The sequence below is a fragment of the Excalfactoria chinensis genome, chromosome 5 (assembly GCF_039878825.1).
Source record: "Excalfactoria chinensis isolate bCotChi1 chromosome 5, bCotChi1.hap2, whole genome shotgun sequence".
Lineage (NCBI taxonomy): Eukaryota > Metazoa > Chordata > Aves > Galliformes > Phasianidae > Excalfactoria > Excalfactoria chinensis.
Window position 1 is genome coordinate 26243763 of NC_092829.1, and position 27765 is coordinate 26271527.

At 36.4% G+C, this 27765-nt stretch overlaps 2 protein-coding genes across 4 annotated transcripts in view; both read right to left on the reverse strand.

Annotated features, from left to right (window-relative positions):
- AQR (aquarius intron-binding spliceosomal factor) overlaps positions 1–13368 on the reverse strand; it is a 39291-nt gene extending 25923 nt beyond the window's left edge. Inside the window, exons 1-14 of the mRNA XM_072337295.1 lie at positions 13182–13368; positions 12624–12680; positions 11552–11592; positions 10678–10713; positions 8987–9107; positions 8050–8190; positions 7601–7669; positions 7012–7112; positions 6228–6304; positions 4333–4397; positions 2698–2814; positions 1673–1786; positions 801–904; positions 198–300 (exon numbers count right to left, since the gene is read on the reverse strand). Of these exons, the coding sequence (XP_072193396.1) occupies positions 198–300; positions 801–904; positions 1673–1786; positions 2698–2814; positions 4333–4397; positions 6228–6304; positions 7012–7112; positions 7601–7669; positions 8050–8190; positions 8987–9107; positions 10678–10713; positions 11552–11592; positions 12624–12680; positions 13182–13268 (1233 nt within the window). The 5' untranslated portion in view covers positions 13269–13368. The remainder of the gene's footprint in view (positions 1–197; positions 301–800; positions 905–1672; positions 1787–2697; positions 2815–4332; positions 4398–6227; positions 6305–7011; positions 7113–7600; positions 7670–8049; positions 8191–8986; positions 9108–10677; positions 10714–11551; positions 11593–12623; positions 12681–13181) is intronic.
- Positions 13369–18017: 4649 nt separating this feature from the next.
- On the reverse strand, positions 18018–26898 carry ZNF770 (zinc finger protein 770). 3 transcript variants are annotated; one of them, XR_011903698.1, is made up of 4 exons: positions 26524–26879; positions 26347–26433; positions 22128–22240; positions 18018–18832 (listed from the first exon to the last, which is right to left on the reverse strand). XR_011903698.1 is itself a non-coding variant. In XM_072337734.1 (3 exons), exon 3 carries the CDS (start codon positions 22106–22108, stop codon positions 19952–19954), a length of 2157 nt encoding a protein of 718 aa, XP_072193835.1. In that variant the 5' UTR covers positions 22109–22240; positions 26347–26433; positions 26868–26898; the 3' UTR covers positions 18022–19951. The 3 variants fall into 3 exon arrangements, 2 of the variants coding, with proteins under 2 accessions (XP_072193835.1, XP_072193834.1); XM_072337734.1 differs by having other exon boundaries at positions 18022–22240; positions 26868–26898; XM_072337733.1 differs by having other exon boundaries at positions 18022–22240; positions 26524–26873.
- Positions 26899–27765: the final 867 nt, after the last annotated feature.

A 27765-nucleotide genomic window follows, 5' to 3' on the forward strand; every position in this document is an offset into this window, starting at 1 on the left:
AATACATATACTATTTTCTTAGGAAACATTTTCAACATTTCAGGATCTTCACATACTTATTTTGTATCTTTTTGAGCTCCATCTTATTATCCATCTTAGTGTTATAATGCTGTTGTGGTTCCCAGGTGGTTTACCCAGGTCCTAAACTACTACTTTAGGACAGCGTAGTTGCTAAATTACATGAATGATGGTTTTACCAGCAGCTCTAGCAGAAACTCCTTCTCGTAGCTGGTATCACTCCCTTCTGGAAGGGAAGGCAGCAAGCAGAGGTACGATGCCACCTGGTGGAGCATGTTTGAGCTGCAACAGTACAAAATAAAAAAAATACCATTTTTAATTAATAATTACATAGAAGTCTGTGAGAGAGGTTATGGTTAGCTTTTTTTTTCTTTTTTATTAAAGAAGTTCAACTGTGAAGTTTCATTAAAGTAATAAAATTGAAAATCACTCTAGTAGTAATTAACTTATAGTAATCAACTTCTAATTCTTAAAAGCAGTTAGCTATTTTCCAGAAGTTCACTGCTTTTCATGCTCATTAGAAAAATATTGTTTTATTTTACTAGTGCTGGAACTCCAGTAATTCACTACTAGTTTGTACCATTCTACAACTCCATACTAATGGACCCAAACTCTCAATTTCTCAGTATTTTCAATAGAAAAGGCACACACAAAAAAAGAATACAAATTAACTAATTTCACTGACATGAGAAATCAAGAAAAACTGATAGATTTTGTTAAATTAAAACACACTAAGAAAAAAGAATATCAATTTTATGTTAAACATAAATCTGATTACTTACCTGAGTGGTCCAAACAACTTTACCAGAGCATCACGAGTATCTACTGCAGCTACATTTGAGAGAGCGAAGTCATATAATTCCGGGAAGTGTGCAAATGCGGCTCTCTATAAAAAGACCCACCCAAAAGAAATGGAATATAAGCACATTCATTAAACAATTTAATCACAATCTAAGTGCTTAAATAAACTATAATCTTTTTTTTCTAGTACCCTGCAGACAACTCCAGGATAGAAATAAAAAACAGGCACAATCTTCATTTACCTTAGCACCACCTATTTAGTATTCCTGTGTTTCTGATGTATTGTCTTTCTGATACAGCTCCATCAGTACTTGTTCGACAAAACAAGTAGGGATATACATAAAATAAGGGACAAACGTGTAGCCTTTTAGTCAGCTAATTAAAACACAGAGAAGGCTTATTTTCACCATACTTCCTTGGATTTTGTTGTTAAATCTGACATGAAAAATCCTGACATGTATTACCACCTTTATGCACAAGAGATAATGAGAATCCTCATTTTCTGTCTCTTACGTACAGAGAACTCTGTATGCTGGTCTTGATGAAATGGTGCCACCTACTGCATAACAGAATTCAGTTTGAACTCCTCTGAATGTTCCCTTTTAAATAAATTTTATACGAGCAGTTCATCTTAACCTCAAAAATGGTGTTGTTTTCCTATTATTTTGTTGCAGCCACAGCCATAAATCAAAACCTTCCAAATGGCATAAAGGGCCAATTCTATAATAGGGCCAAACTATCCCCAATAATGAAAATGAATAATAAAAAGTGTGCTTTGGGAAAATACTCTAATTTCCATACACAACAGTTACAACAGCAAAACTGCATCCCTTCCATTCTGCAGATACTTTACCTGTAATGAAGTAATTCTGTCATAGTGAATCGTTGTCATCTCATTCTCTGTCAAAGCATTTCCAGTTTGATCATTGATTTCAAAGCCAGTGTAGAATTTAAGCATATCTAAAAGCTGAAACATCATGCACATAATTAAGTGGATTAACAATATCTCTACTGCAAACATAAACACTATTTAACACAACAAATCCATGCACAAACAGTAGTTCATCAGAGTACTTTAAGAAATGGATCAGGGAGTAATATCCAATAGTGTTGAAATACAGCCACAGAAATTAAAGCACAGCCAACAACCAACATCATTTCTTTTATGCAGCAATACTAGAAATGAAGCGTATTGCATTGACCTAGCCAGAGGTTCAGAGACACATCAAATCCAATTTATGGCTTGCTGCTATCAGAAGGGAATAGTCTTGCTCACTCCATCCTTCTTTGACACGCACCCTATAATTCTTCATACTTTTCAGTGACAGTATGCAACTTAAAAGAAGGAAATTAAACCAACGAGCTTCTGGCTTTCTGTTCAATCAACAAAGACACTAGGAGAGATAGAAGAAATGCCAGAGATGGGAGACAGTAAACTGTAAAAAAATGCAGATGAAAAGATTTGATCCTGCTGTAAATAATTGGCTGACTTGTGGAATCACCTTTCAAGACTGTCTATGGCTAAGTAAATTGAAGAAGAATAGTGATAAACAGCACCACTGTAGAATGGCCTTAGGTTAAAAGGAAGGAGAGAATGCAGTGGTAACAACTTCTGTTACACCTAGGATAAAGCAATCCATAAACTGCACCACTTTCTAGGTTCTACTTTTCAAAAACTCACAAAAAAAGTCAGAAAGACAGTAGCAGACACATATAGGTAGACAAGAAAGGACTAATGTCTGAAAGACTTCAATAAACATGCAGTTTGCATCCACCAGAAATATTCATAAACATCTGTCTTAACAATCAAATGTAAAATAAAACAACTGCAATATTTAGAGTCAACACAAAATAAAAAGAAACAACTTATTATTTCACCTGGCAGAAGAGGTGACCCTCCTTCTCTCTTTTGGCAAGACTAGACAGGTAACAGTGAACAACAAGATGGGAGTCATCCAGCACTGTATTAAACCAGCGTCTTGTGGGAAGCAAAGCCTGTGGTAAATATTATCACATTAATCCAAACAATTCTTCAAAATTAAGTAAATCTTGGTTTCTTAATTTCTCTCCATTACAAGAAGGTAAGCGATGATAGATTGCTGCAGTTATTTACTTATCTAATACCCTAACAGAGATCCTCATACTAAGGCAGCATTTATGTCTGCCAAGACAATAGTTTTATGCAGGTAGGCTGCTATGAACTTCTATTAGTCTGGCAGTGAGGCATGAACTCATCATGAGTAAAATTATACCCTATTAGCAATAAAAGTAAATTAAATAAAGCAACTCTTACACCAGAGGTGTCTACATAAGGAATGTTTGGACATTGTGTTGACGGATATGGTTTAGTGAGAACTATCGGTAATGGGTGGATGGTTGGACTGGGTGATCCTATGATTCTATGATAATCCTTGTATGCTACACATGATAACATCAAACTGCTGCAATACTATTTTAAATGTGCATGTTTTACACTCATTTCAGTCATCTTGGTTTGTTTTCACTTTAAGCTCAAGCTTCTCAGGACTGAGAATTGCCTTTTTTCCAACCACAGTATTGTTGTTCCTATTATTCATAAAGTACGCACAGTAGTTCCAATACTTTTTCAGCTTTATTAATAATTTCAAGCTTACAAAAGCTGAGAAAATTGTTCAAGCTGCTTTACAAATGAATATAAGCTGTTTAAAAATGAGTTGTTCTCAATGGAATGTACAGATGAATTTAGAAAGTCAAGAGACATCAACACGACATTTAGAATTAAGAAAGTTAATAAAATATTTTACAGTAGAAAATGTTGTCATGTACAGTCACCACCAAAAAAACCAAAAACCAAACTCATCCAATAAAAGAACTTTCTTAGAAATCGTTCCTTCTGACAATTTTATTTTTAAGAGTACAAACTTTAATAGAAACATGTACTACAGTATAGCTAGAAAAGACTTTCAAAACAATACATGCTACAGAGGCAAACAGACTTGGATTTACAGCTAATTTCTCATATTCTTGTTTTTGTCATTTAAACAGGCTTCATAAACTTTCTGAATTCCAACACTCCTGTAACACCTAATGACAACACTAAATGTATTGCCTTGAAATGGTTTGGCCAGAAACAAGATTTAAGCTTAACATCAAGTATATCGATCCCTCATGAAAATACATTACGTCCATAGGACAACAAACTCTAATTTAAAGTTTTTTTTCTCCTATTGCAGCTATAAGCACAGGGTACTTCAAGAACTTAGTAGAGGACAGTTAACCTACATGAGTTCAAGATGAAGTCATTTAAAATCCCCTGTGCTTAACATTTCAGCAAATTGTCCTATTCCAGAATGTCTTCTCAAACGGAAATTACTGCTACAACATCCTATTTACAGCTGGAAAACCACTATTAAGTAACCTTATGCACAGCTGTGATATAACTACCTTTTAACTGGAATAAGTTTAAAATGACAACTTTATGATACAAAAATCTTGAAAGCACAGCTAGAAACAGGCTGAAACAAATCCACTTACCTCAAGATCTATCATGAGTTCAATGAATCTTTCACAATAATGAACTTTGTCCATAGAAATAGGACCTAGATACAAATAAAATATTTATAATTGATCCACAATACATTTTTAAACGTACAAAAATGTTGCTAATACACCAGCATCAGATTCTAACAAGATTAGAACTAACCAGCACATTCTTCTCTTTTTCCTCAAACAATTCTTTTCTTCACTGTGAACCAGAAAACAGTTGGATATAAGAAATAAAAGAAACCAGACTTCTAGAAGTGAATTTATCCACTAAAGACACAAACAATGTGCCACACAAAAATGTTTGCTTTCACAAGACACCCGGCCTGCTATATTTCTTAAAAACTTTTCAAGTCCAAAAAACTAAAACTAAAAATAAAAAAAGATTACCTTTTAAAACGGGAGGTAAATATGCAAAAAACTGTCACAAAATGCAAAGGTACTGAGTGCTGCATTAGATCAACCTATTTATTTTGCATCCTAAATGGTCAAATGATCTAACAGTGTGTATAGCCTGGTGAAGTGTAGTATATTTTAACCATGTTAGGCACACAAAGATATCCTTCCACATCTCACCCCATTCCCATAAATGTCTTTTCAGCTAAAATACTTCTGGTATGTACGTGGAAAGTGTGATCAACTGGCTCAAAGTCCTTACTGACTGTCCAGTTCTTGGAAATACTTAAGTCTAACTGGACAAGATCCTGAGCAACCTCCCACAGATAACTAACCACGCTTTGATCAAAGGGTTGGACACTGCTGGACGTGTCAAACATTGAAGTGTCCTTTTCAATCTCTACCCTGCAAACCTGTGAAAATACTTAAATGAAGCAGTCTTAAGAAAAAAAAAATAAATTACATAGTGTGAAAGAGAAATGAGATTGGTGTGCAGGTTTTCTTCACATGAAGCAAACAGATGAACCAACTTAAATCTAAAAAGCATGGGGAAAAAAAAGCTATCTAAGAAATGTTACTTTCACCAGTACCTCATCCACTGAAACTTTACAAAATGAAGCATCAAAGGCTACACTGTACAATGTCAAAAGCAGAGTGTACAGTTTTTAAGTGGACTGCTGAGAAGCTAAAAGGATCAAGTCAGAACAGAACACAAATCTGCTTTAACGAATGTCTATTTCCTAAAGCCTTCAGCACACTTATAAGGCAAGTCTTTATAAAATCAATCTTTGCACAGTCATTAAGATGAATGGGTTAGGTGTCTTTTTTAAAAAAGCTGTGATATACAGAAATTCTTACAGCTCACAAAGTCTTAGCAAGCTTTAGCTTTTAAGAACAAAAGCAGAATTCTGGGAAGTAATGTTACCTAAATTTTGCTTGGATTGTAAGCAGTTTATTTATTTGTCAAAATGCTAATACCCTTCTGTAGAAACACTTTTCCCTTCTCAATCAGGCACGCATATAATTTTTCTTGTCAATGTGACTTCTTATAAAGCAAGAGTAGTCCAATTTCACAGCATTTAACTTCACTTATACTTCTGTTCTCACCATAAATCAACATTACTGACAGAACACAGCCTTATGATATGCATTTATTACAACTCATATAAGTACACTTCAAAATGTTTTAATATTGTAAGGAGGATGTAAGTACACAATTAAGAGTATCACTATCCAAAAATATATTTTTAAGTCCACACTAAACCAAAGTAGAAGATGTTCAAAGTAACTTTCCACTTTCTCATTTCTAAAGCATATGCAAATACAAACACTAACTGACACTAAATCCATACAGACAGGCTTATTACTAAAACCCCATATAGATAAGGACTCCAACCTCAGGCTGGTATCTTAAGTAGTTATTTTTCAGTACAGGAAAAGAATTTAAGACATGTTGCCAGATAACAAAATAGCACAAGAAACTGAGTTACCTGAGACAGGTATTGATTTTAGTACAGAAATGAATTTCTGAATGAGCTGTGAAAGAAATCTTCTCTCTTGATATGCTCTGAAATCAAATATAGGACAAGAGAATTAATATTCCTGAAATGAAGACTCAAAATATCTTTCACAAGTACAAAATTAGCTGCTTTCAGACATACATAATGGTAACGATTTGTTTTAACCCATACCTAAGTCTTTAAGATGATAAACTTTCTTACACTCAGGTAGACAGAATAGCAGAATCTGTTTTTAACTTCTAGAAAAAATAGATTAACATCCCATGCTTCCTACTGAGTAAAAGAGAAGTATGACACCACCTACACATTAGCATATTATAATACAAAAATTATCGGAACATTTAACTTCTGTAAGATACACACAAGTTTACTTAAGCACTTTAATTCACATAAGAGTAAAGTCCTTGCTTAAAGTCATTTAAAAATAAAATACATGAGTAACTATATGATATTCTCATATAGCTCTTATCCTCTGGCTCTAAAATTTGTAATCATAAACTCACTGATCAAATAAAATGTTACCTTCTGTAACATTATTTTGCATAAAGATTACTGGAAAACAAAATAGCTTCCAATAGAGAAAATATGATTGATCCTTATGTGCAATCTTTACATGTTGTTGATTGGTTGTCTGTCTTTGGTATTGTTTTTTTAATTACACATGTTATTATTATAACAAATTCACTTATTTGAATTACAATGATTAACACATCCAGCACTGGATTTAACTGGAAAAAAACCTGTAGTAACATACTGCATTCTTGTCTCCTCATCCATTTTCTCATCATTTTTCTTAATGAGATTCCAGAATTTTCTTAGTTTCGGTGTCTTTTTCAGCTCTTGTTCCAGTCGTTTCTGAGAAGGTAAAAGAATCATTCTAATGACAAGGGAAGCAAATACTGAGACTCAGTAATACCAAGTAGCAATTCAGAAAAATGTTTAGAGAAGTCACTGACACATCTGCACCATCCATCTAGTTAAACCTTATTCCCTCAGAAGTACCACATACACCCTTCTCATTTGGCTTTTTTGTATTCTTCTCTTTCCTATTCCACTGCTCCCCATTTCCACACAGCAGATCAGTTTCCCAGTCCTATCATTCTCATGCTCTAGCCTACAAATAATACTTCAAAAAAGCAATAAAGCTTAGATTTGTGGAAGGAAATAAAAAAATACAACTGCCAATGAACATGGAAATTTGCTAGACATAGGAAGGAGTTTTACCAAGCACACAAAAATACAGATCCACTGTAATGCAGACAGCTTCAAATACTGGACAGTCACCACATAATTCACATTACAGAACATGCATATTGCCTAGAAGGTTACATTATTATGCTTACAGGTTGTAGAGCCATCCACATCGGTAAGGAAATGAGCTGCTGCACTTGACTTCTTATCAAATCCACTTCCTGTTAGAAAGTTCAAGGCATAAAAAGCATTTTTAAGGACGTTTATACTTTCTCATGTACCTATCTGGCAAGTATATCCTTACAAAATAAACAATGGACATTAAAATCTGAATGTATGCTGCTGCATTAGATTTCACAACTTCCTAACAGGAAACTACGCAGCATCACTCCCAAGTAACTCTTAGAACTGTTCATTGCTTGGGTAGACTTTGATTTGACTAACATATCTTGTGTCCAAAAGAAGGGTAAACATCATCCAACATCACCATCATCTCTAAATGGAAATTTTGCTTTATCTGTCTCCAAAGAATTGCTAAAACTGAACTGCTGCTAAGACAGATTGGCAGAACCACACTGGGAGTACTCTAAGAGTAACATACCAAACTATTGAAGCAATGATCAAGGAAAAGCAGGAGAACTGTCTGTTCGTGTAGAGAGAATTCATTATCATTCTCAACCAGTGATGCTTCCAGAATGCGTTTGAAAAAGAAGGGAAAGTGTTCTGTCTTCTTTTTGAATGTCTAGAAACAGAAAAGGAAGTTAATCTTGAGTCAAGGTGATACGAATTATTTCTAACATTTCACATAGCCTAACTTGAGATCTGAAGATTCATTCAAATGCATAAAAGGAAGAATTTCTCTTTCTGACATTTATTCTTACCAGGAAACACAAACACAGTCTTAATATCCTCCTGATCAGGGATTCCTCAGTACACAAGAGGACTCTTAAAGGGACTACTGCATTCTATTTGCCCTTAAACATGTACAATACATAGGACATGAGGCCATGAAAACTGGGCCATTTGTAGAAACACTAAGATATTTCTAAAGCTACTACTAAATAAAACAATACACAGAAGTAGCATAAGAGGTTCAGTTTAAAATTTCATGCAATATAGCCACAAAACCACATTCACAGGTTTTAAGCAAGATAATATTAGATAAAATGTCAGACTTTCAGTGGTGTCTTTTCATGTGCACGGATATAAAATTTCTTTCTCCTATGTGAAATTCTTTCTCCTACTTCTCTATCAGAGAAGTAACTTCTCTTCCAAGTGCCAAAAAAGTAAACTGCCACTGATATAAGGCAGCAGAACAAAAGATTCAAGCACAGAAAAAAAAAAAAATCAGGTGATCTTTCATCCACGTACAGGTTTCTCAGAGAATTCACACCATATAATACAAGATATTCCAGCTGAAGTACTAGCTACTTTAAACACTGCAAGCTCTGCTACTTTCCATCAGTATAAGAAAACACACTGCAGAAACTATGACATCAGTATAAAAGTCAATTCTAGCTGTAATTGTAATTGGTTACCTCCCACGCAGGGACATTCTCTCTGAACTTCTCATTCACCATGCAGCAGATTGACATTAAATATGCCTTACTGGACACCTCTGGAGAATAATTCATCCATAGGTAATTTTCAAGGTACTGGCTTTGAAAAGACAAAGAACATGTCATTAGTTGCTGCCACCCACATAATCTGTCACTCATATGAAAAAGCAATTATCCACAGGCAAGATTGGTTTGTCATCTTTAAAGTTACTGAGTAGTTCCTGAAGCTTATTCTCAACCAGGTCACTTCAGTAAAACTTGGTAATGGCAGATTTGCGTAACCGCTACAAGAGACAGATGATTTTCTCATCAGGATGACAAACTGATAAGAGGGGTTTAAAAACGCTTTAAGAAACCATAGCTCAATGCATAATCAGAAAAAGAATTCATACTGATTATCCAGAAGGAAAAGAAATTCACTTAACTAAAGAACATCACACACAGCACTTCCAAGCACAAGATGTAAAGGACATCTACTGTGTAACAATAACTGAAAAAGTACGTTACCTTTACATATTAAATACATTCAAGAAAACTGAAAAAATTACTGGACACTGGGAAATAGTAACTACCCAGCAACAACCATTGCTTCTTCATTAAGATGGTACTGTTCTCATAGAAGAATCTCTCAAAAGCAGGATAGCTATTCCCAAGGAGAAAACCTCCAAATCCACTATTTTCAAGAGCTTATTTGCACCATATGCCTCCAGAAATTGTTTGTTCCTATTTCACCCATTCTCATCTTAATGCTGGCTCTAACATTCTTTTTGCCCTTTCATGAGCCCATTCAGTTTTACTTATTTATTTTCTTCAGTACTTTGTGTAAGACAAGCACCAGGAATAATGAGGGGGAAAAAAAAATAACAACAAAAAACAAAAACCAGCAAGGGTTTGTACATATAGATAACCAGGAGCAGAAGTTTCAAAAAGGGCCAGATAAGGATTTACAGTTCTAGGTGGCTTACTCCCCAGATGATTTGTTGCATCAGATAAAGAAAATGAGAACTTCAGATATACAATACGGAGCATATACTGCTTCCCAGGAGCTTGAATCTTCCAGGAGAAGGGAATACCCTCCTGCAAATCCAGAGGGAGTTCTCTATTTCATGTCATCCGGGAACTTAAATAACTTTTAATAAAAATATTTTTATGCTCCCAAGTGAGGATAAATTGATGCGAGCAAGACTGGAAAAAAATCTCATGTGTGTGAAGGCAAGGGAGCCTGAGGGACTGACAAAGGAAAGAAGACAAATGAAAACATGACTTACAGGACAAATGGTAGCAGATGCAGCTATACAACAAAAAGTACCTAAATTACATTACAAACTTTTAATATTATGACTGAAACAGTAACTCCATGGTTTGACAGAGCAATACCCAAAATGACAGCTTACATTTTCTCTTGGGCCTTTTCTAAGAATTAAGCAGGAAGCAAATAAAAATTTATCCTGTTTTTCTAGCTAGTGGAACTACTTACATATTTCAGCCTCTTCAACGAAGAATCTATCCTAACCAAAAACCATCTAATTCTGCCTGACCATAAGACTTGAGACGGAAACAGAGCAAGTAATTATACTGACTTCTAGCAGATTCAATGCTCTGTGTTTGTTTTTCAATCTTCATGGATTTCTACAGAAAAGAAACTTAAAATTTTACTCCACTTAGCTTACCTGAATTCAAGAAGCATTATCTTTCTAATTGCAAACCTAAAAATGAAAAAAAGTAATCCATTAACATAGCAAAGAAAGCCCTCTGTGCACAGCTGCACAGAAAATGGTAATTTCCCCTCCCTTGTTTTGTTACATGTAGCAAGTCCATCCAAATCTTCAAGTATGGGGACACCGTTTTCCTACAGTCTTGAAGATATAAATTGGTAGAAACTGACAGTATATTATGGAAAACTATGACAATATGCTTACTCAGTCTGAGACAGTGTTGCTTCTGACTTAACGGAAATGCACATTTGCTCTGATTCTGCATGGCAATTTTTATATTACTTTCATAAAGCAATTATAAACAAGACACCCTTCAAAATTCAAAGTTATCCTGAAGAGCTCCCAACTTCTATTGTTACCACTCTTTTCTATACACACAGCTATAAAAGAACTCTTTTTCCTTGTCTCCCTCATTCAACATTAAAATTCAGTGAAATAAGATTCTTACTTTAAATCTGGTTACAAAAAACAAGCAAAAAGCTAGAGGCACTACAATTCTTAACTGATGTTTTTTCTTTACATATCTTATAACAATAAAGGGACAAGCCTTCTATAATCATCACAACACAAAACCAACATAAATCACAACACAGTGCCAGATCAAACAAAGAGCTCTCCATCACAAGGAGTATGAGCTCATGAACTTTCTTTTTGCCACATCTGAACTTTGAAATAACATAATTATTATTATAATTATACTGCAATGCATTTATGTCATTCCCATTAGCTTTCAATATATGAATGTATTTTAAAGTACTCTGTGAAACATCAGAAATAACTGCAATACATAATGTTGGAACAGTAGTCTTCAAGAGACAAGTCTACTTACTTTGATTTGACAATTTCTTTTGCATATACATCTTCAATAACCTATGGGTAAGAACAATTTAAAAATTATACTTCATAAACTTATTGAAAATGCATTCAGATATTTTATGCATTCCAAGTTACTGTGCCTTACTTAATGTGCTTAGTGCTATTTGATAGAACATATCATAATAAATACATCACAGCTATGCTCTGACCAAAGACTTCAGAGATAAAGACGAAATTACCTACATCTCACTCAGAGTTTTATACAAACATCAAAATGATACACAAGGCTTTTTCACCATTAATCTTTGTCTTACTGTTGAATTTAAAACAGTCCTGAAAAGCCTGTATCAACCTGGCCATCAACTGTTGCTGTGTTTTTTAAATAGCATCAAACCAAAACCAGCCATTCTTACCCACCTTTTCCAGCAGGAATAAAAGAAACAGCTCTACCTGCTACAAACCGCACCTTTTGACAACGCATCACAAAGACCTGTAATTCAACTACTTTTCTTCATCCTAACTCTATCAATTATATACAAATCCTATCACCAACATACTACAAAGATCAAGCAAACAGATTCTAAAAAGGGAGATCAAGCCAAATAACAAGGGAAAAAAACATTTAAGGCTCAAACACTACTGAGCGCCAACACAAAACCAACCATATACAGATAAGTTTTAACTGTTAAAAACAAAGATACCAACCACAACAGGAACAAAACTTTCCAATCTAAACCCTCAAATGAATCTTTTAAGAAGTATTATCATTTAGTCATCATTATCCTTCACCCTTCTTTGATTTATAAGAGCATCCCTACCCCCAACATCCTTTAACTCACAAGTTCAAGGCTAAAATAAACCAACCAAACAGGATGCAAAAAAACTGCATTGTGATCTCATTTTCATTACAGTGCCTCTATTTTTATATTACAAAAAAATAAAAGATAACTTATAACCATAGCGTGCTAAGTGATGACTTTTCAAGCAGTCTTCCACACCCTTTTATGGAACAGGCACCATCAGAGGTTACTGTGTTAGAAAAGGGTTGGTCATCACCCCCATACAATTCCAACAGAAATATTTACCTTTGAATCAAAAGACAGTTTTTTCTTCGCATGTGGAGCCCAATATTTATTTGCTAACTGTATGGAGAAACAAACAAACACGGTAAGCATATACACTTTTCAGTAATGACATGATAGCTCTATAACAGAACCAAAGCCCAAGTTTTATTACACTAGTTTCTTGCTTAACCACAGCTTCCAGTAACTCCAAGCAACTACAGTGTTTGTAAAATAGTGCTTTTCACCACTAAAGTTTCTACTTTTACACGTTTTCCAACTGAAGTCTAACTCTGTATAAGTTTCAGATGCAGAGGCTGCTATATAACAAACACTATTTGTTGTTGCTGTACATAAGTTCCCTCTAGCAAATCCCTCGGAGCTATACCCCCTCTCAGTGGATGCAAAAGATTACGCTCCCCTTGAGACAGCTGACAAGTCGCAAAAACAGCTCATCAAGACCTGCTATCTTATGGCTATACGCTGCAGCCTTAAGGCCCACGCCGCAGTCAGGTTTCCGAGAACAGGAAGGCAGTCACCGGCGCGGCCTTTCCAAAACCCGCTTCGGCACGGCCTGCCCACCTGGGTGACGAACTCCGCGTTAATCTGCGACACGGTGGGTGCTACGATCTTTTTCGGCGGGGTCGCGGAGGCCGCCGGCGCCGCCATCACGCCTCCAGCTCCAGGCTGTTCCGCAACCTCAGCGGCTCACCCTGCAGCACGGGGCCCGCTGTGCCGGCGCTAAAGGGAAAGGAAAGGCGCCGCGCCGCCAAGCGGTTCCGGGTCGCGGGGCGAGCACTAGAGTGGCCTCCATGGCGGCGGTTGCGCCACCTGCCGTACCCTCCTCTCCCTGCAGCCGGAGCTGGCAAGGCTGGGGCGACTAAACGCCGGCGGTTTGTTATTTAGAGCACACGCTGCGGTCCAGCCCCGCTCTTGCTGTTATCACACAGGCAGCACCCAGAGCCACGCACAGCTGTGAGTCTTTCTGTTAGATATGCCCATCGTACAGCTAACCCACGGAGCAGAGGGGAAGCAAAGGTAAAAGGGAAAAATTTAATGCTTACAGGAGTCAGCAACTTGGCAGTTATGTAAAACAGTTAACTTATTCAATTTGGTAAACAGATTAATTAAGGAGGAACTTAGCAGAATCCCTAGAGAAGTTCCAGCGCTTTGTGTCTGTGCTCATTATCCAGCACCTGCCAGTTGAGCACTTTAAACTTCCAGGCAGACTGAACTGAAGTCTGTTTGAAGGTGACCTCCTTTGTTTTGATATCAAGGTGATCACCATTTCATTTCTTCAAGCAGAGGTTAAACTTAATATTCTTTTTGAAGTTGAATTAGAATGTTCAATGGGAATGGGGAAAAAAGTAATGACAGTACCTTGAGTAGGATCAGAGGATGGCTGTATTCTGATAAACATTCTTCCTTCGTGCCTTCACTTTGAATGTTCCAGAAAAGCTAAGTTTTCTATGTGGAAACTAGAAAAAACAAAACTGAGCACCACCCTGTCTAATGACTGAAGCCTTTAGAGAGACATGCAATTAATGAAAATAGGTAAACGCAAAGCAATTAAAGTACACTTACACCATTGTACCTATCTGACACTTAAATTGTGATAAAAGTAAGCAAATTAGGATACAGAAGCTGCTTCAAAAGTAATGCCTCCTATTTTATCATGTTGGCCCACAGTGCTATAGGCAGATGTTAATGGTATGGCAGTAGAGGTTGAACTTTCCCTCCAGTACTCCATTACATTTTGTTGCTGTGTGGCAGATGGCAGCAGAGGAGCATTCTGACAAATTGGCATCTGACATGGAAATGAGTATGAAGCAAAGGTATGTCACTGAATTCCTCCATCTGAGAAAAATAGCACCTCTTGACATTCACTGACACTTGCTGAATGTTTATGAAGACCAAACAGTAGATGTGAGCACAGTGAGGCAATGAACAGTGTGTTTTGGCAGTGGCAACAGCAATGTGAAAGACAAATCACATTTCAGACAGCCATGCATGTTTTTATGAGCATGGTATGCAGGGTTTTGCTCATCAAGACTGTACATCAGTTTTGTTTTCAAGCCTCAAGAGCTGCCAAACCTTTAAAGAGGAGTTGTGAGACCAGGCATGATACCCACAGTTGTGTGTACGTACCCATCTGTGACTCTCACTCCTGCTCACAGCTGTGTTAACACTGGTCTTTTGAACACTACACTCATATCCCCCAGAGTGGAGGCATGTCTATCACACTGTAGTGCTGAAACTCCAAACAATTCGTTGTCACAGAAGGAAATAACTCCACTATACACTTTGCCCATAAAAGAGAAGGAATAATATATTCATTGACATAATATGATATAGTGATTTAACAGTGACAAGATTTGAGACAGCTGGGTTACTTACTGCCTAAAGGGTGGCGTTAAACAAACATGCACAGAAGGCCTTCCCATTGAGTCACAAGGGTCAGAGTGTACCCCCTTGAACCAGGGACATAAGGAGCCCAGGTGCACCTGGATCCACTCCTAGTCCTAGACTTAGTCAACAGTTTGTGTCTAAGGGATTTCATGTACACAATCAATCAAAGATTTAATCTTGGCAAATTTAACAAAGCTTATGATCACTTGTGATCCTAGTGAATCTAACAAAGGCTAAACCAAACTATTGGTCACTTACCAAGGATCTCTATCAGCAACATTGTTTTGACATCAATGTGTAAGGGATCTCTGTGCAGGTGTAACCTCCAGAGGCATCCCCACTCAAGGGGGAATCCTGTTGTGCATTCAGCTGCTACATAGGCATAGCATATGACTTAATTCACAAGAAACTACTGATGTCTTGATTCTCTGAAACAATTCAGTAGTTTGATGACACTTCTGTAATAAATTTGTGGGCTTGTATCTTAGCTGTGAGGCTAATTTGGTATATATATACTACTTAACCACAGATTAACGCAAATTTATAACGCAAGGGCATTATAAATTTGCAAAGTGCTTTGAATTTCATATGTAAGGAATAAATATCATTTTTAATTCACTTTTATTGGGAAAGAATCTCAGTAATATACACACATTGTGTCATGTTTGAGTTACAGCTTGTTTTTACTCCAAGTCATACTAATATACTAGTCTAGAGAGAAATAATGCCTGTGGAATTTTCCTAACTGGAAACATCTAGGGGCAAGAATCCATGACCATCCTGCTTGTGGGGATACAGTATATATACAGACTAGAATTTCTTCACCAGTTAAACTAGATTCAGCAGCTACATATTCTAATCTAAAAGTTGTTTCACTTTTTGCTGTTATTCTTTTAAACAGATACAGGAATTAAACTCTTCAATCTATCTTTTCTTGCAGTTCTTTGAAACAAACAAACAAAATACAAACAACAAACAAACAAAACCCAATCCTGCAAGGAGGAATACAGATTCTGTATGGATAACACGTATCTATCAGAGGGAAAGCTTTGTTCTGAAGCGTATTATAATAAACATCAACACTTCCCTCAGTTTGCAGTGTCATTATCCTACCCTTCAGAAAGAAGCTGGATTTGATGATCACTATGGGTCATTTCCAACTCAGAATATTCTATGATTCTCTGAAGACCAAAAACATCTTGTGTCTCTTAGTTGTTGAAGTAATAGAAAAAAAATGTATAGATTATATTTGTTTCCAGATAGTAAAAAAATAATAATAATTCAGAAAAGCCTCTCAAAATAGATCACATGAATTTTTCAACTAAGAAGTTGAGGCACAATATTAGGAATTACCCATTTAATTAATCTTTCACAGTAGATAATACTTGCATAGACTAAATATTCAGTCTGTTCAGTATAATTTTAATTCAATCATATTATATTGTCTTGATAATTTTAAGTGTATTCCTGCAGTCCAATAGTTTGTCATAATGTTCATCTCAGTAAATATGTGTACTTCCAAGTATGTGTACTTCCACTAAGTAAATATGGGCACTTTCAAAAATGATGCCTCAGTTTAGTAACAGATGCTTCTTAAAATATTTAGAATTCTAAAGTGCAAAAAAGCCGTCAGTAGCATTCTGATTTGTGTATAAATATTTATTTATCACACGTTCTGGCCAATGTACTGCCCTTGATTTTTGTGCAAAACTTACAGTAACTTCGATGGAAAATCTGAGCTCATGACTAGAGAAAAATATGGCAAATTCAGCAGCCCAGCTGCTTTTATATTCCAGAACAGTAAGCAGTGCCTCTAGTGAAGGAGTTGGGTAAATATGGGAATTTATGTCTCTTTTAGCTTTCTGTTGCTGGGCAGACATTTGTCTAACAGCTCAAATTAGAGCAGACTATGGGCTATCATAATTCTCTTCAGATACTTTTACCTTGATTCCTACCAATTGAAACAGAACAGTGATATAAACGTAAGAAACCAGTGGCCAGTACTTAATGCTCTAGAAATTAGACTAGTATATGATAACATTTCTACAGGGAAATTTCCCTCTTAAATCTATAGTGAAGCTTAACCTTTTTAAACATACTGTTTCTAGCTTTTCAAAAATGTCTTCTGTTTTTTTATCATTTACTTTTTCTTTTCTACACATCACAGAAACCAGATACGAGTAACAGAAACTCTGCACCTAGTAGAAATTCCCTGCTAGTAAAACAAAACAAAACAAAAACAGCAAAAACAAAGAAACAAACAATGACAAAAAATAAATAGCCATCTTAGGAAGATCTGAAGAGCTGTGAAATATGAGATGTAAAAACTCTTAGTTACTACAGTATCATAGTATCATAAAAGGTCAACAAATTTCAGATGATCCTTTCAAAATATGACTTAGATTGCTTGTAACAGTTTCTACACCATGGGGTTATTGTGGTCAAAGTGCAGGACCCAGCATTTGACTTTATTGAAACTCATCCCATTCATCTCAGTCCAGCGATCCAGCCTATCCAGATACCTCTGAAGGAGTAATAGTGAGGGACCACAGACAAGTGAAAACCTAATTGCTTAACAAGAAGTAGCTAGAAAAATGAAAAAAAAGTTTTTTCCTATGTTTTCTTACAGTTTCTTTTTTTCTACATGATTTTTTTTTCCTGTATATATATATATATGACAATATATATATATCCTGTATATATATATATATTGACAAAAACAGAGCCAGATAAGCAAAATGGCCATAACTGCCCTTCTAAAAATCCCATGTAGTCCACATATTACCTTAGATTCCTAATTAATCAGACATAATCTTCTTCTTCTCCTTATGCCTCAAATTTAGCTTTCAGTATGTATCTTTCTCCCATTACATTAATATCAGTATTTTTTCAATACACTCAGTTTACTTTTTTCCCAAACATTATGCTTAAAAATATATTTTTCAAATGACTGTGACTTCTTAAAAACAAACAAACAAAACAAAAGCAACAAACAACCACTCTCTCTTTAAAAATATTTCACTTTATTTATACAGTAAAAAAATCCAAAAGAAAACCTATCTGTACTAACATGCAAAGTGTTAAATAGTTCGAATATCTAGTCTAACTCCTCTGCATACTGAATGTTATATAGTTTCAACACATTGGTTTGTGCATAAAGTATACAATAAAGGTGCAGTATAAATAAAATAGTTTATTACAAATATTTTAAGAGCTCTACAATACAAAACAATTCACATGGGAAGAAAAAAAAAATCTCAATATATAACCACAGTTGTTCTTAAGATACTGAATAAGCCTGTCATATAAAAATCATAGTATTTCATTCTCTCTGAAAGTTGGAAATAACACACACAAAAACATGGTAAGAACTCTCTTCATCCTTCACTTCATTTACATCAACTACTACAAAGCTTATGCCACAGCAAGACCTAGAGAAATCACTTCAAAACAAAAATAAAAATAAATAAAAAATAAAAATAAAAAAGTATTTACCTACAGAACTTACAGTTCTGTTAATTTATAGGTAGGATTAAAAACTTCAGGATTAAAACATTCAGAAGTTGCATAACAAACGAAAACGTACCAAAAATTTAGGTTAGAAGTTAGGAAGAAATTCTTTACACAGAAGGTGGATAGGCACTGGAGCAGGTTGCCCAGAGAAGCTGTGGATGCCCCATCCCAGGAGGTGTTCAAGATCAGGTTGGATGGGGACTTGGGCAGCCTGAGCTGGTGGATGGCATCCCTGCCCATAGCAGGGTGTTGGAACTAGATGATCTTTAAGCCCCTTCCAACCTAAGTCATTCTGTGATTCTATGATGATTCTTCAGAAAAAAAGAAAAAAAGAAAAAAAAGAAACTTCGTTTTTTTTCTTGATGATTAAAGCTCCACTGCACTTACACTTTTTGCCAGACCCACATGAACAACAGGAAAAGCTCTCTACTTACCAGAAGTATAACCACAGATTTTATTCACAAAAACAAAATTACTTAATATGAGCAAAAAATTCTTCTTAGTCTCTTATATTTCATATAACAAGAACATGATTTCCCAACAAAACTACCTACTGGTTTTTAACACCTAAGAGTGCATTTCTTTTACTGGTGCAATGTGCACAACAGCAGGAACAAATAACTTTGTGTGTATTATCCATGATTTTTTTTTTTCTTTCTTTGCTTGCAGAAAAATAATTCAATATTGCATGAAAAAAGGATTCTGCAAGAAGTGTAAATAATGAAGTGGTAACTGGGATTGATTAAAAACCGTGCTACTTTAGCACTACCTATTCATTTTACCATTAATAAGGAAAGGATGTAATTTCTCACCCATAGATCTCCAAGCACATTACAAATGAGGAGTTATTTTTTTTCCCCTCTATAATGCTAGTCATCAGTTTTTCTCATTAAATATTAGTTTCCACTTCTTCAGCTTGCTCTTTTTTTCTGCATCTTGTTCATCAAGAACCAACTGGTTTTGAAAAAAGCATGAACTAAATACAGCAAATGCAAGCAACATTTTAATGTTTGCAACGTACAGGGAGCCTGAAAAAAGCAGCAGAACCCTTTATTTTCCTGCATTCCAGAAGTTGCCTTTTTATCATTACTTTTTTATAATTATCATTAAACAGCTTTAGCATCGTAAAAATACTATACAGGAAAAAGTAAAGAGCACTGCTGATTGCCATGACAGCATCAATACGGTAAGAACTTGTATTTAAAAATACATTTGAAGAAAACAAATGTGAGGAAGATTTCTTACTGCTTTGTTTTTTACCACCTTTTCATAGTTACTAGATATTGTAATCAAGCCGGCAGTTCTGAAAAGAGCAAATTAACTCATCAGGTCATCTTCACAGCATAGAAAGACAATCCTGTTCAGTCAGTTGCTTTAGTTTAACATAATCCTTTGAATGATCACGCAATCAAAAATATTAATGTATAATTTCAGGGCACAGTATCCAGGTTCAAAGAAAACAATGTATTCTCTGATTGTTGCTGACTGGAACTCAGCTTTAACCTCTCTTTAAAGTGAGTAAGGTGATGTCTTTTCAAATGTGGAGACTGTCGGAAACTTTTACCACAAACTGAACACTCAAATGGCTTCTGTCCAGCATGCATGAAGTAATGTCTTTCAAGTTTAGAAAATGATTTAAATGTCTTAAAGCAGAGACTGCACTGATACAGTTTTCTTCTTTCAATACTTTCAGAAAAATTGTGCCAATAACTGTAACAGCTTTGCTCTGTTTCCATCAATTTACTACACAAATAAGGCTCTGTGTTTCTACTGCCAGTTTCAAGAACAAAGGCTCCTGACTCAATTTCAGCTTTGATTTCAGCTGCTTGATTTGACTGAGTCAGCTCAAATTCTTGAAAGCCAGGTGCCTGTGAACGTGCTTGAGAATAATCTGAATAACTCACAGGCTGAGAAGACTCAAATTCAGTGTGATCTTCCTGATGATTGAAGAATTTGTTCAGATTTCCAAATTCTACCTGGCAAACAGGGCTTTTATAGTTATTTTCAGTATGGGTGAGCTGATGTCTTTTTAAGTGAGCTGACTGTCTAAATGTCTTCCCACAAATACTACAGCAAAAGGGCTTTTGTCCTGTGTGTATAAGGTAATGTCTTTGAAGTTTGGATGAAGATGGAAATATTTTTTCACATCTGTCACATTTACACACTTTGTTATGTATATTTTTAGAAGGAGCTGAAAAAGCATAGTGAAGTATTTCTGAATTATCAAAGAAGCCATCACCTGATGAACCATAAAAAGCATCATCCCTATTACACACTCCATCACTGACACTTAACACACTTTCACCAGTAAGCACACCTTCTAAATTAATTCCTGCTTTGAGAGGTTCTAGGTGCTCTTGCCAGTGTAATGGCACAGCAAACCTTTTCATCCAATTGACTGCCTTGCACAGGTCCAGCTTGCTGCAGTAGTCCCTGGAAGATTTAGTGGAAACATTCTGATGAGGTTGCTGTTTTCTAAACGCAACCAGGTCAGGACTCCTAAAGTGACCTGATTTCCTTTTTTCTCTGCCAGTCACAGAAAAATCTGATAGCTTTCCTCCAGTGCGCTTCAGCTTCATCAGGATCTTGCTTTTCATGCTGACTGTGTGGCTGCATGCTGTTGTGTAACTTAAGCTTTTCTTATCGCTTAGAGAACATTTATGCAAATTTAGGACTTCCTCCGTTTCAAAACATTGCTCACACACTGGACACTGGAACGGTACGACATAAATCAAATAAACATCATGTGGGTCATTCTCCTGCAATTTGAATGCGTCAGCATTCTCAAAACTATCCATCTTTCTTTCTGACAGTTTCTGTAGTCTGAGATGTTTATTTTTTCCTTTGCACATGATATTGGAGACAGCCTTATTTCTGGTATGGAGTTGTTTGTGCTTCATAAGTTTGCTCTGTATTTTAAATCCCTTCTGACAAAAGCAGCACTGAAAAGGCCTTTCTTCAGTATGCATGAGCTGATGGATTTTCAAATGTGTTGACTGTCTGAAAGATTTGCCACATGAAGAACACTTAAAAGGTTTCTGGCCAGTGTGAATAAGGAAGTGTCGTTCTAGCTTAGATCTCGATGGAAATGTCTTGTTACACAATTCACAAGGGTGAGTTTTCTTTCTCCTTCTGGTACCCTGTAGACAATCTGCTTTCTGACATTGATGCAGCATCCACCTCTCTTCAGTTGGAAAAGACTTCCAGCACACAGAACACTGAAATATGCCACGAGTGACCCCATCCTGCTCAGAACTCACAGATTTTTCTTCTTGCTTGATACAATTCTGATAATTTTCATTATGAAGCTGCTGATGCTTCAATAAAGTAATTACATTTTTGAAGTTTCTATGACAAAACTGACACTTAAAAGGCAGATTATGGGTCAACTGATGCCTCTCCAGATGGACTAACTGCCTAAATGTTTTATAGCACACATGACATTCAAATGGCTTTTGACCAGTATGTATCAGATAATGTCTTGCTAATTTTGATGGAGTTTCAAACTGCTTATAGCAAATGTCACAAATATATGGCTTTTTCTTGGGTATCCTACTAGCTGTTACACAATGCTGAATTCTTAACATTGTTAAAAAGCAGTTATACCTTGCCTACTGTTAATTTCTTCAGGTGAGTATTTCAAGTGAAATCATCAGTTGTGCACTAAAGCAGCAGGTCATAGAAGCAGTAAGTTTTCTTAACAGAGATACCACAGGTCCCTAAAATAGGAGAGACAAAACAACAGCATTTTAGGCTATAATATAAGATTGGTTTCCTATGGGGGAAGAGGGGAAAGAGGGGTGGGAAGGAAAGGGGCAAACAAAAAGATCCAGATAACAATATTTCTGATTTAATTTAGTTTAAAATGCTTTCCTGATAACAGAGTATTCACTTGTTATTTTACATAGTATTGAAATCTGGTCTACTTTTCAGAAGAAGTAAGTGTATATAACCAATGCTGTAAAACTGGTATTATTTAATTCTCCTCTTACTTTTAAATTATGTGTAGTTCAACTACATTATAATATTTAGGTTATTTACAAATAATGGATATACTTTAGATAAAAAAAGAAAATCAACAAAACTTATTACAATAAATCTCTTCCCTACAACAGGAATTCTAAATCCCACATATGGAATTTAAGAAGATGATAAAAAGAGGTAAGAGTTAGGGATTCTTGGACTTAAAACATCAAAATTAAGTAAATGCAGTATTCGTAGGAAGCGAAAATAAACATTAAATTGAAACAAAGCACAGAGTTAAAATTTACATTTGTATGTTTTGTCAACTGTATACAGAACAGTAATAGTTTTTGCTTTATCTCAGAATGCCACATACACGAGCTAGCCACTGAGCACAGCAGAATGTAACCATTAACTAACATCAGAACAATGATGGAACACAGACTGTTTACTATGCCACAACCAAGCTAGCACATCTGAGTTGTGATACTTAACGATGCATATGCTCTTATGTCACTGTAAACATAAACAGTATCTTAAATCATTGTAGTGAATGATTTAGAATAAACTAACATCATGAACCAGCATGTTTTATTCTGAAATATTTAAGTTGGAGCACACTTCAACAATATGCTGTGTCTCTACTGAAGCACAATGACTTAAAAATAATTAACTTCTTATGCACTCAAATTTTGAGTATCTTCAATAAAATATTCATAGGAACATCTCAAGCAACTATTTAGCCCAAGCCCTCCACTCATGTCAGAGACAATTTCCAGAGAGATTTAAAGCACTTCCACTAAAGGGAGTTAACCTATACCTGCCCTTCTCACTAAGCTTTCCTTGTGCTCAGCTGAAACTTTCTTTACCACAAAGTTACTTCCTTTGTCCTTCACCTAATGAACATGGAAAACAATTAGAAGTTGTTCCTTGACAACTTCTTTTTGTAATAGAAAAGTCCTTCCCCATCCCTCCCCCCACAAAAAAGTGTTTCTTTTAGGTTCACTTAAAAAATAAATATATATATAAAGAAAAACTGATAGGTGTCTTTAATCATTGCTGGATTAACTCTTCAATTGGTCACATCCTAAATTGCAGCATTTAAGACAAATGAATTATTCCAGACAACAACAGTAAGAATAACAGCATGAAAATACTTCCACAGAATTGTCTATATCCCCTTATATAAAATAGGAAAGGGATGCAGGGAACAAACTTCAAAACAATAGCTTAAAGAAGGCATGTAACAACTTTGAGGTACACAATGCATTTTCACTAACTATAATTCATGGCATTTTGATACTATAACTCACAAATTGTTTATTCTTTCTACATGCCACCAGAACTAATTCATTAAGTGTTTCTAAAAGGCCTGCCTTCTCCCAAGGAGACAATGTCCCTCATTTTTAAGAATTCAGAAATACCCAAGAAGTTAATCTAAAGTAATTCTAAAGAATAAAAGCCTACTGCAATGTAAAGGAAGTCATTATAAAATTTAAGACACGTGCACAAGAGAATAAAAATACCTGAGAAACCAAGGTTTTTTTCTCATGTTCAAGAGAAATAAATTCGATCTTGTGGGATCTTTCCATCTCGCATAGACACGATACTTAATGAAATAATGTTTGAATGTGTGCCTTAGATGCAGGTGTAATTGTACCAAGGAGTTATCTAATCTTAGTCATTCAAGATGAGACTTAATACTATGGAGCAAATGAAAAAGTCACCTTTTCCTTTCCTATTTGCTTCCTATATAATTTTAACAGCTACTCAGTTTCAGCCTTTTGAAGATGCAAAACATAATGTCTTAGGAGACTCCCTTTTCCTCCTAGTTGTCAAATCAGATGAAGACAAGGAGTTTAGGGCAAGTGTATGACACCAAATGCTTTCTAGTTTGTGCTTCAGTGAATGTGGAGACAGGTAGGCTAAGAACAGTATGCTTCTCAGCTGTGCTGGAACTTCCTGTACAGCTGTGGTTCAAGGCAGCCTCCATTAGAACTGAAGGAAAGCCTCTTGAGAAAAAACTGTAAAAGACTGACAAATTTTAGCTAACATGCTGTCATACAGATCTTACTTACACATGAGGAAAGGACTCAAACAGTACAGTGACATGCAAAGAAAAAAGTCCAAAGCAAGAGACAGCTGTGGCATATTACACAAAGGGTTTTGTATTTAGCTTATAAATGTATTATAGATTCTATCTGATGATTGAGGAATGTGTTCTGTAGTGAAAGGTGTCTAAAGCAGAGTAGACCTGGTTATTTGCCACTGAAAGACTTCAGGCTCAAATGAGGCAGTACAGAAGGAGAAAAATGTTAAGTGCAGCTCTGTGTGGCCAAAATACTTTTTCAAATTGCATTTACTAAGGACAGATTTCTCCATATCTATTTCATTGTGAACTGTGCCTTCCACATCTAAAGAATAAACACACTGCTGCTAAAGATCAAAGAACAAAAGACAAGTGTGGAATATTCTTTTCTGCAAGTCCCGAAAATAAGCAGGCTTGTCCTAATTAAAAAAAGTACATCCCTATGCAATAGAAATTTAGTTTAAAGATTTAGTTTGTAGACTAGGTCTGGTTTAATATTAAATTGACACTAATTTTTGTCTTGGATGCAAGGTCATGCAGAAAAATAAGATAAAGATGCAAGCCACCGAAGGTAAACGGAGTACTCTCCTGTGTCTGAATATTGTTTAAATACATATTATTTTTATTTATTTTTATTTATTTTTCAGATGACAGCAAGCTGATAATTAGAGAAGGTCTAAACAGGGGAAAAAACAAACAGACAAACAACAACAACAAAAAAAACTGGGACCATGCTTCAGTAAGAGGAAAGCCAAGATCATCTATTTATGTGGAATATTCAGCTGGAAGATGAACACCTGACTAGGTAACAGCTACACAGAAGACACCTGGAAGCACTTAGAACAGATGCTGCATATGCCAACAGTATACTGTTATACCACACTAGATAAACAGAAACAGAGTTTGAACAGCACATAAATCTCCCATGCTACTACTTAGAATTCAACAACTGGAATACTCTATTCTGTTTTGAACACTGCCTTTCAAATTTAAGTATATGAACTTAATGGAATGAGCCTAGATAAGGGAATAAGAGAATCAATAAAGATCAGAGCTTAAGTGCATAACATATTGGAAAATATTAAAATAATTGGGAATGTTTACATTAAAAACAAAAGCAAGACAAATAAGCTTAAAAAAAAAAAAAAAAAAAGTCTGCTACAAAGAAAATTGTTCCTCAAGCCATCTAAAGCCATGAGTAGAAATGGATTCAAATTACAGAAGAGGATTCAAGTACATTATCCTTACAGTTATACAATCTTTCTTGATAAATAAGTTGTTGGAGGTAGAGCAGTCTCCCCACACACCAGTAAAGTCTTCAAAATGAGGCTGTACAAAGACTCCTCAGATTCCCTCACTCTGCTTTGATGCATGGGAATAAACGCAAAATGCATGTTCTAAACTGCTTTCCTATGACTCACTAATTTAATTCAAAGTTTAACAGCTGAAAAGTCAGTGTTTCCAAATTTGCCACTCTAACAGATTATTATGCATTGCTAGTTTATCCTCAGGCCTCAAGAAACACAAACGTATATAGTTTTCCAGATAGATACAAAAAGAATAACTCCAACGAACACATTAGGCAACATAAAGTGCTTCTTGTATCATTAAGTAACTGCAAAACAGACAATTGAAAACTAGCTGCTTATCCATTAAGCACAGTACCCAACAGAAGTACAACTCCCATTACCATATAGTTACATTCCATATAGTTTCCTTAACTGTCCTTCTCTGGGGACATGGTTAGCATGTTGCACTGAAGGAAAAGCTTACCAGAAACATGATCTTTAACACAGACATCAGCATCAGGCTAGTACATCTCATCTGCCTCTGCTTTCCATCTATTTTTCAAAGCATTGTCTGAAACAAAAACATACAGATAAGGAGTAGCAATGCTAGTTTAACCACAGAACGAAGTTTTGCTGAAGGGAATTGCGACCTGAAACTGACCTATCCCAAACGCTGTGACAGTTTCGACCCTTCCTTTAAACAGGACTCTCTTAAATACAGGTAAAGCAATTAACGAACCGGCTCCTACAGACAGCGAATCGGAACACAACCGCCGGCAGCTTTTTCACATCAGCAACGGGGTCCCTGCAGGGCCGCGGCGGCCCAGCTCAGCGCTACCCCTCGCTGCCCGAGCGGGGACAGTCCGAGCCCAGCACCGGCAGCGTCCGGGGGCTGTGCCGTGCCGTGCTGCGCCGCCCTGCTGGTACCGGGCGAGGGTAGAGAGGGGAAAAATCTCACAGAAACGTTCACCACAAGTACATCACCTCCAGCCCACTCCTGCATACCGTCGCGAAAACGCTTCCGCCCGGATGGCGCTCAGACACCGGGGAGCCCGGAAACGTGAGCCGGAGCTTTAAGTTCCCATGCGCGACGCGGCGTCACCGCCTCTTGTACGGGAGCGGCCTGCCGCGGGCACCGGGAAGCGGCTGGGCAGATCGAAACGAGGGTACCTCGGTGAGGGTAGCTCTCATCCTGCGTCTGAAACCTTCGTTCACAGATGTGACACTCGTGATGGGTTGGAACTAGATCTCCAAGGTCCCTTTCTGATTCAAACCATTCTATGATTTTGTGGAATTACACTGTCCCGCAACCAAGTGGACAAACATGCCAAAGCTTGTAGCCTGGGAAGTTAGGAAGCAACAATAGCTCCAATAGCTTGTGCACACACCAGTAATACATATATATATTTGGAGCCTCTTTTCTGCAAGAGAGAGGCCATGGAAATGGAGTAGCTCATGGGCAGAAGGTGGCTGGAAACCCCAGGTACAATGGCAGGGCCATCAGTTGCTGCTGCCTGGCTGTGGCTGTCCTCAGGTCTTCCAGGGAAAGGCCAAAAAACTGGCAGAAAAAGGCAAAGACTCTTTACTTCAGAAAGGAACATGCAGATGGTATAGCAGAGAATAAGAGATTCACCATAAAAGTCCGTTAATAATTAATAAAATGCAAGAATATGGATGAGGCTGATGGTGTGCTCAGACTGCTAATTATGCTGATGGGCACTGTTCTGCTCTACTTCCCTCTATCTGCCTGCATTCTCCATCCTTCTGCCTAAACTGAATGTAACCTCTCTGGGACAGAGCATTCTGAATTACAGGCACATATTTACCTTCACAGCAAATATGGGTCGGGGCCCACATTTCCACTTCTGTTGTTTCCACACATGTAGCACCAAGTGGTGACTGC

What these genes read in the sequence shown, in the direction of transcription:
- ZNF770 (XM_072337734.1), bottom strand. Translation starts at nt 22,108, where the DNA reads ATGTTAAGAATTCAGCATTGTGTAACAGCTAGTAGGATACCCAAGAAA.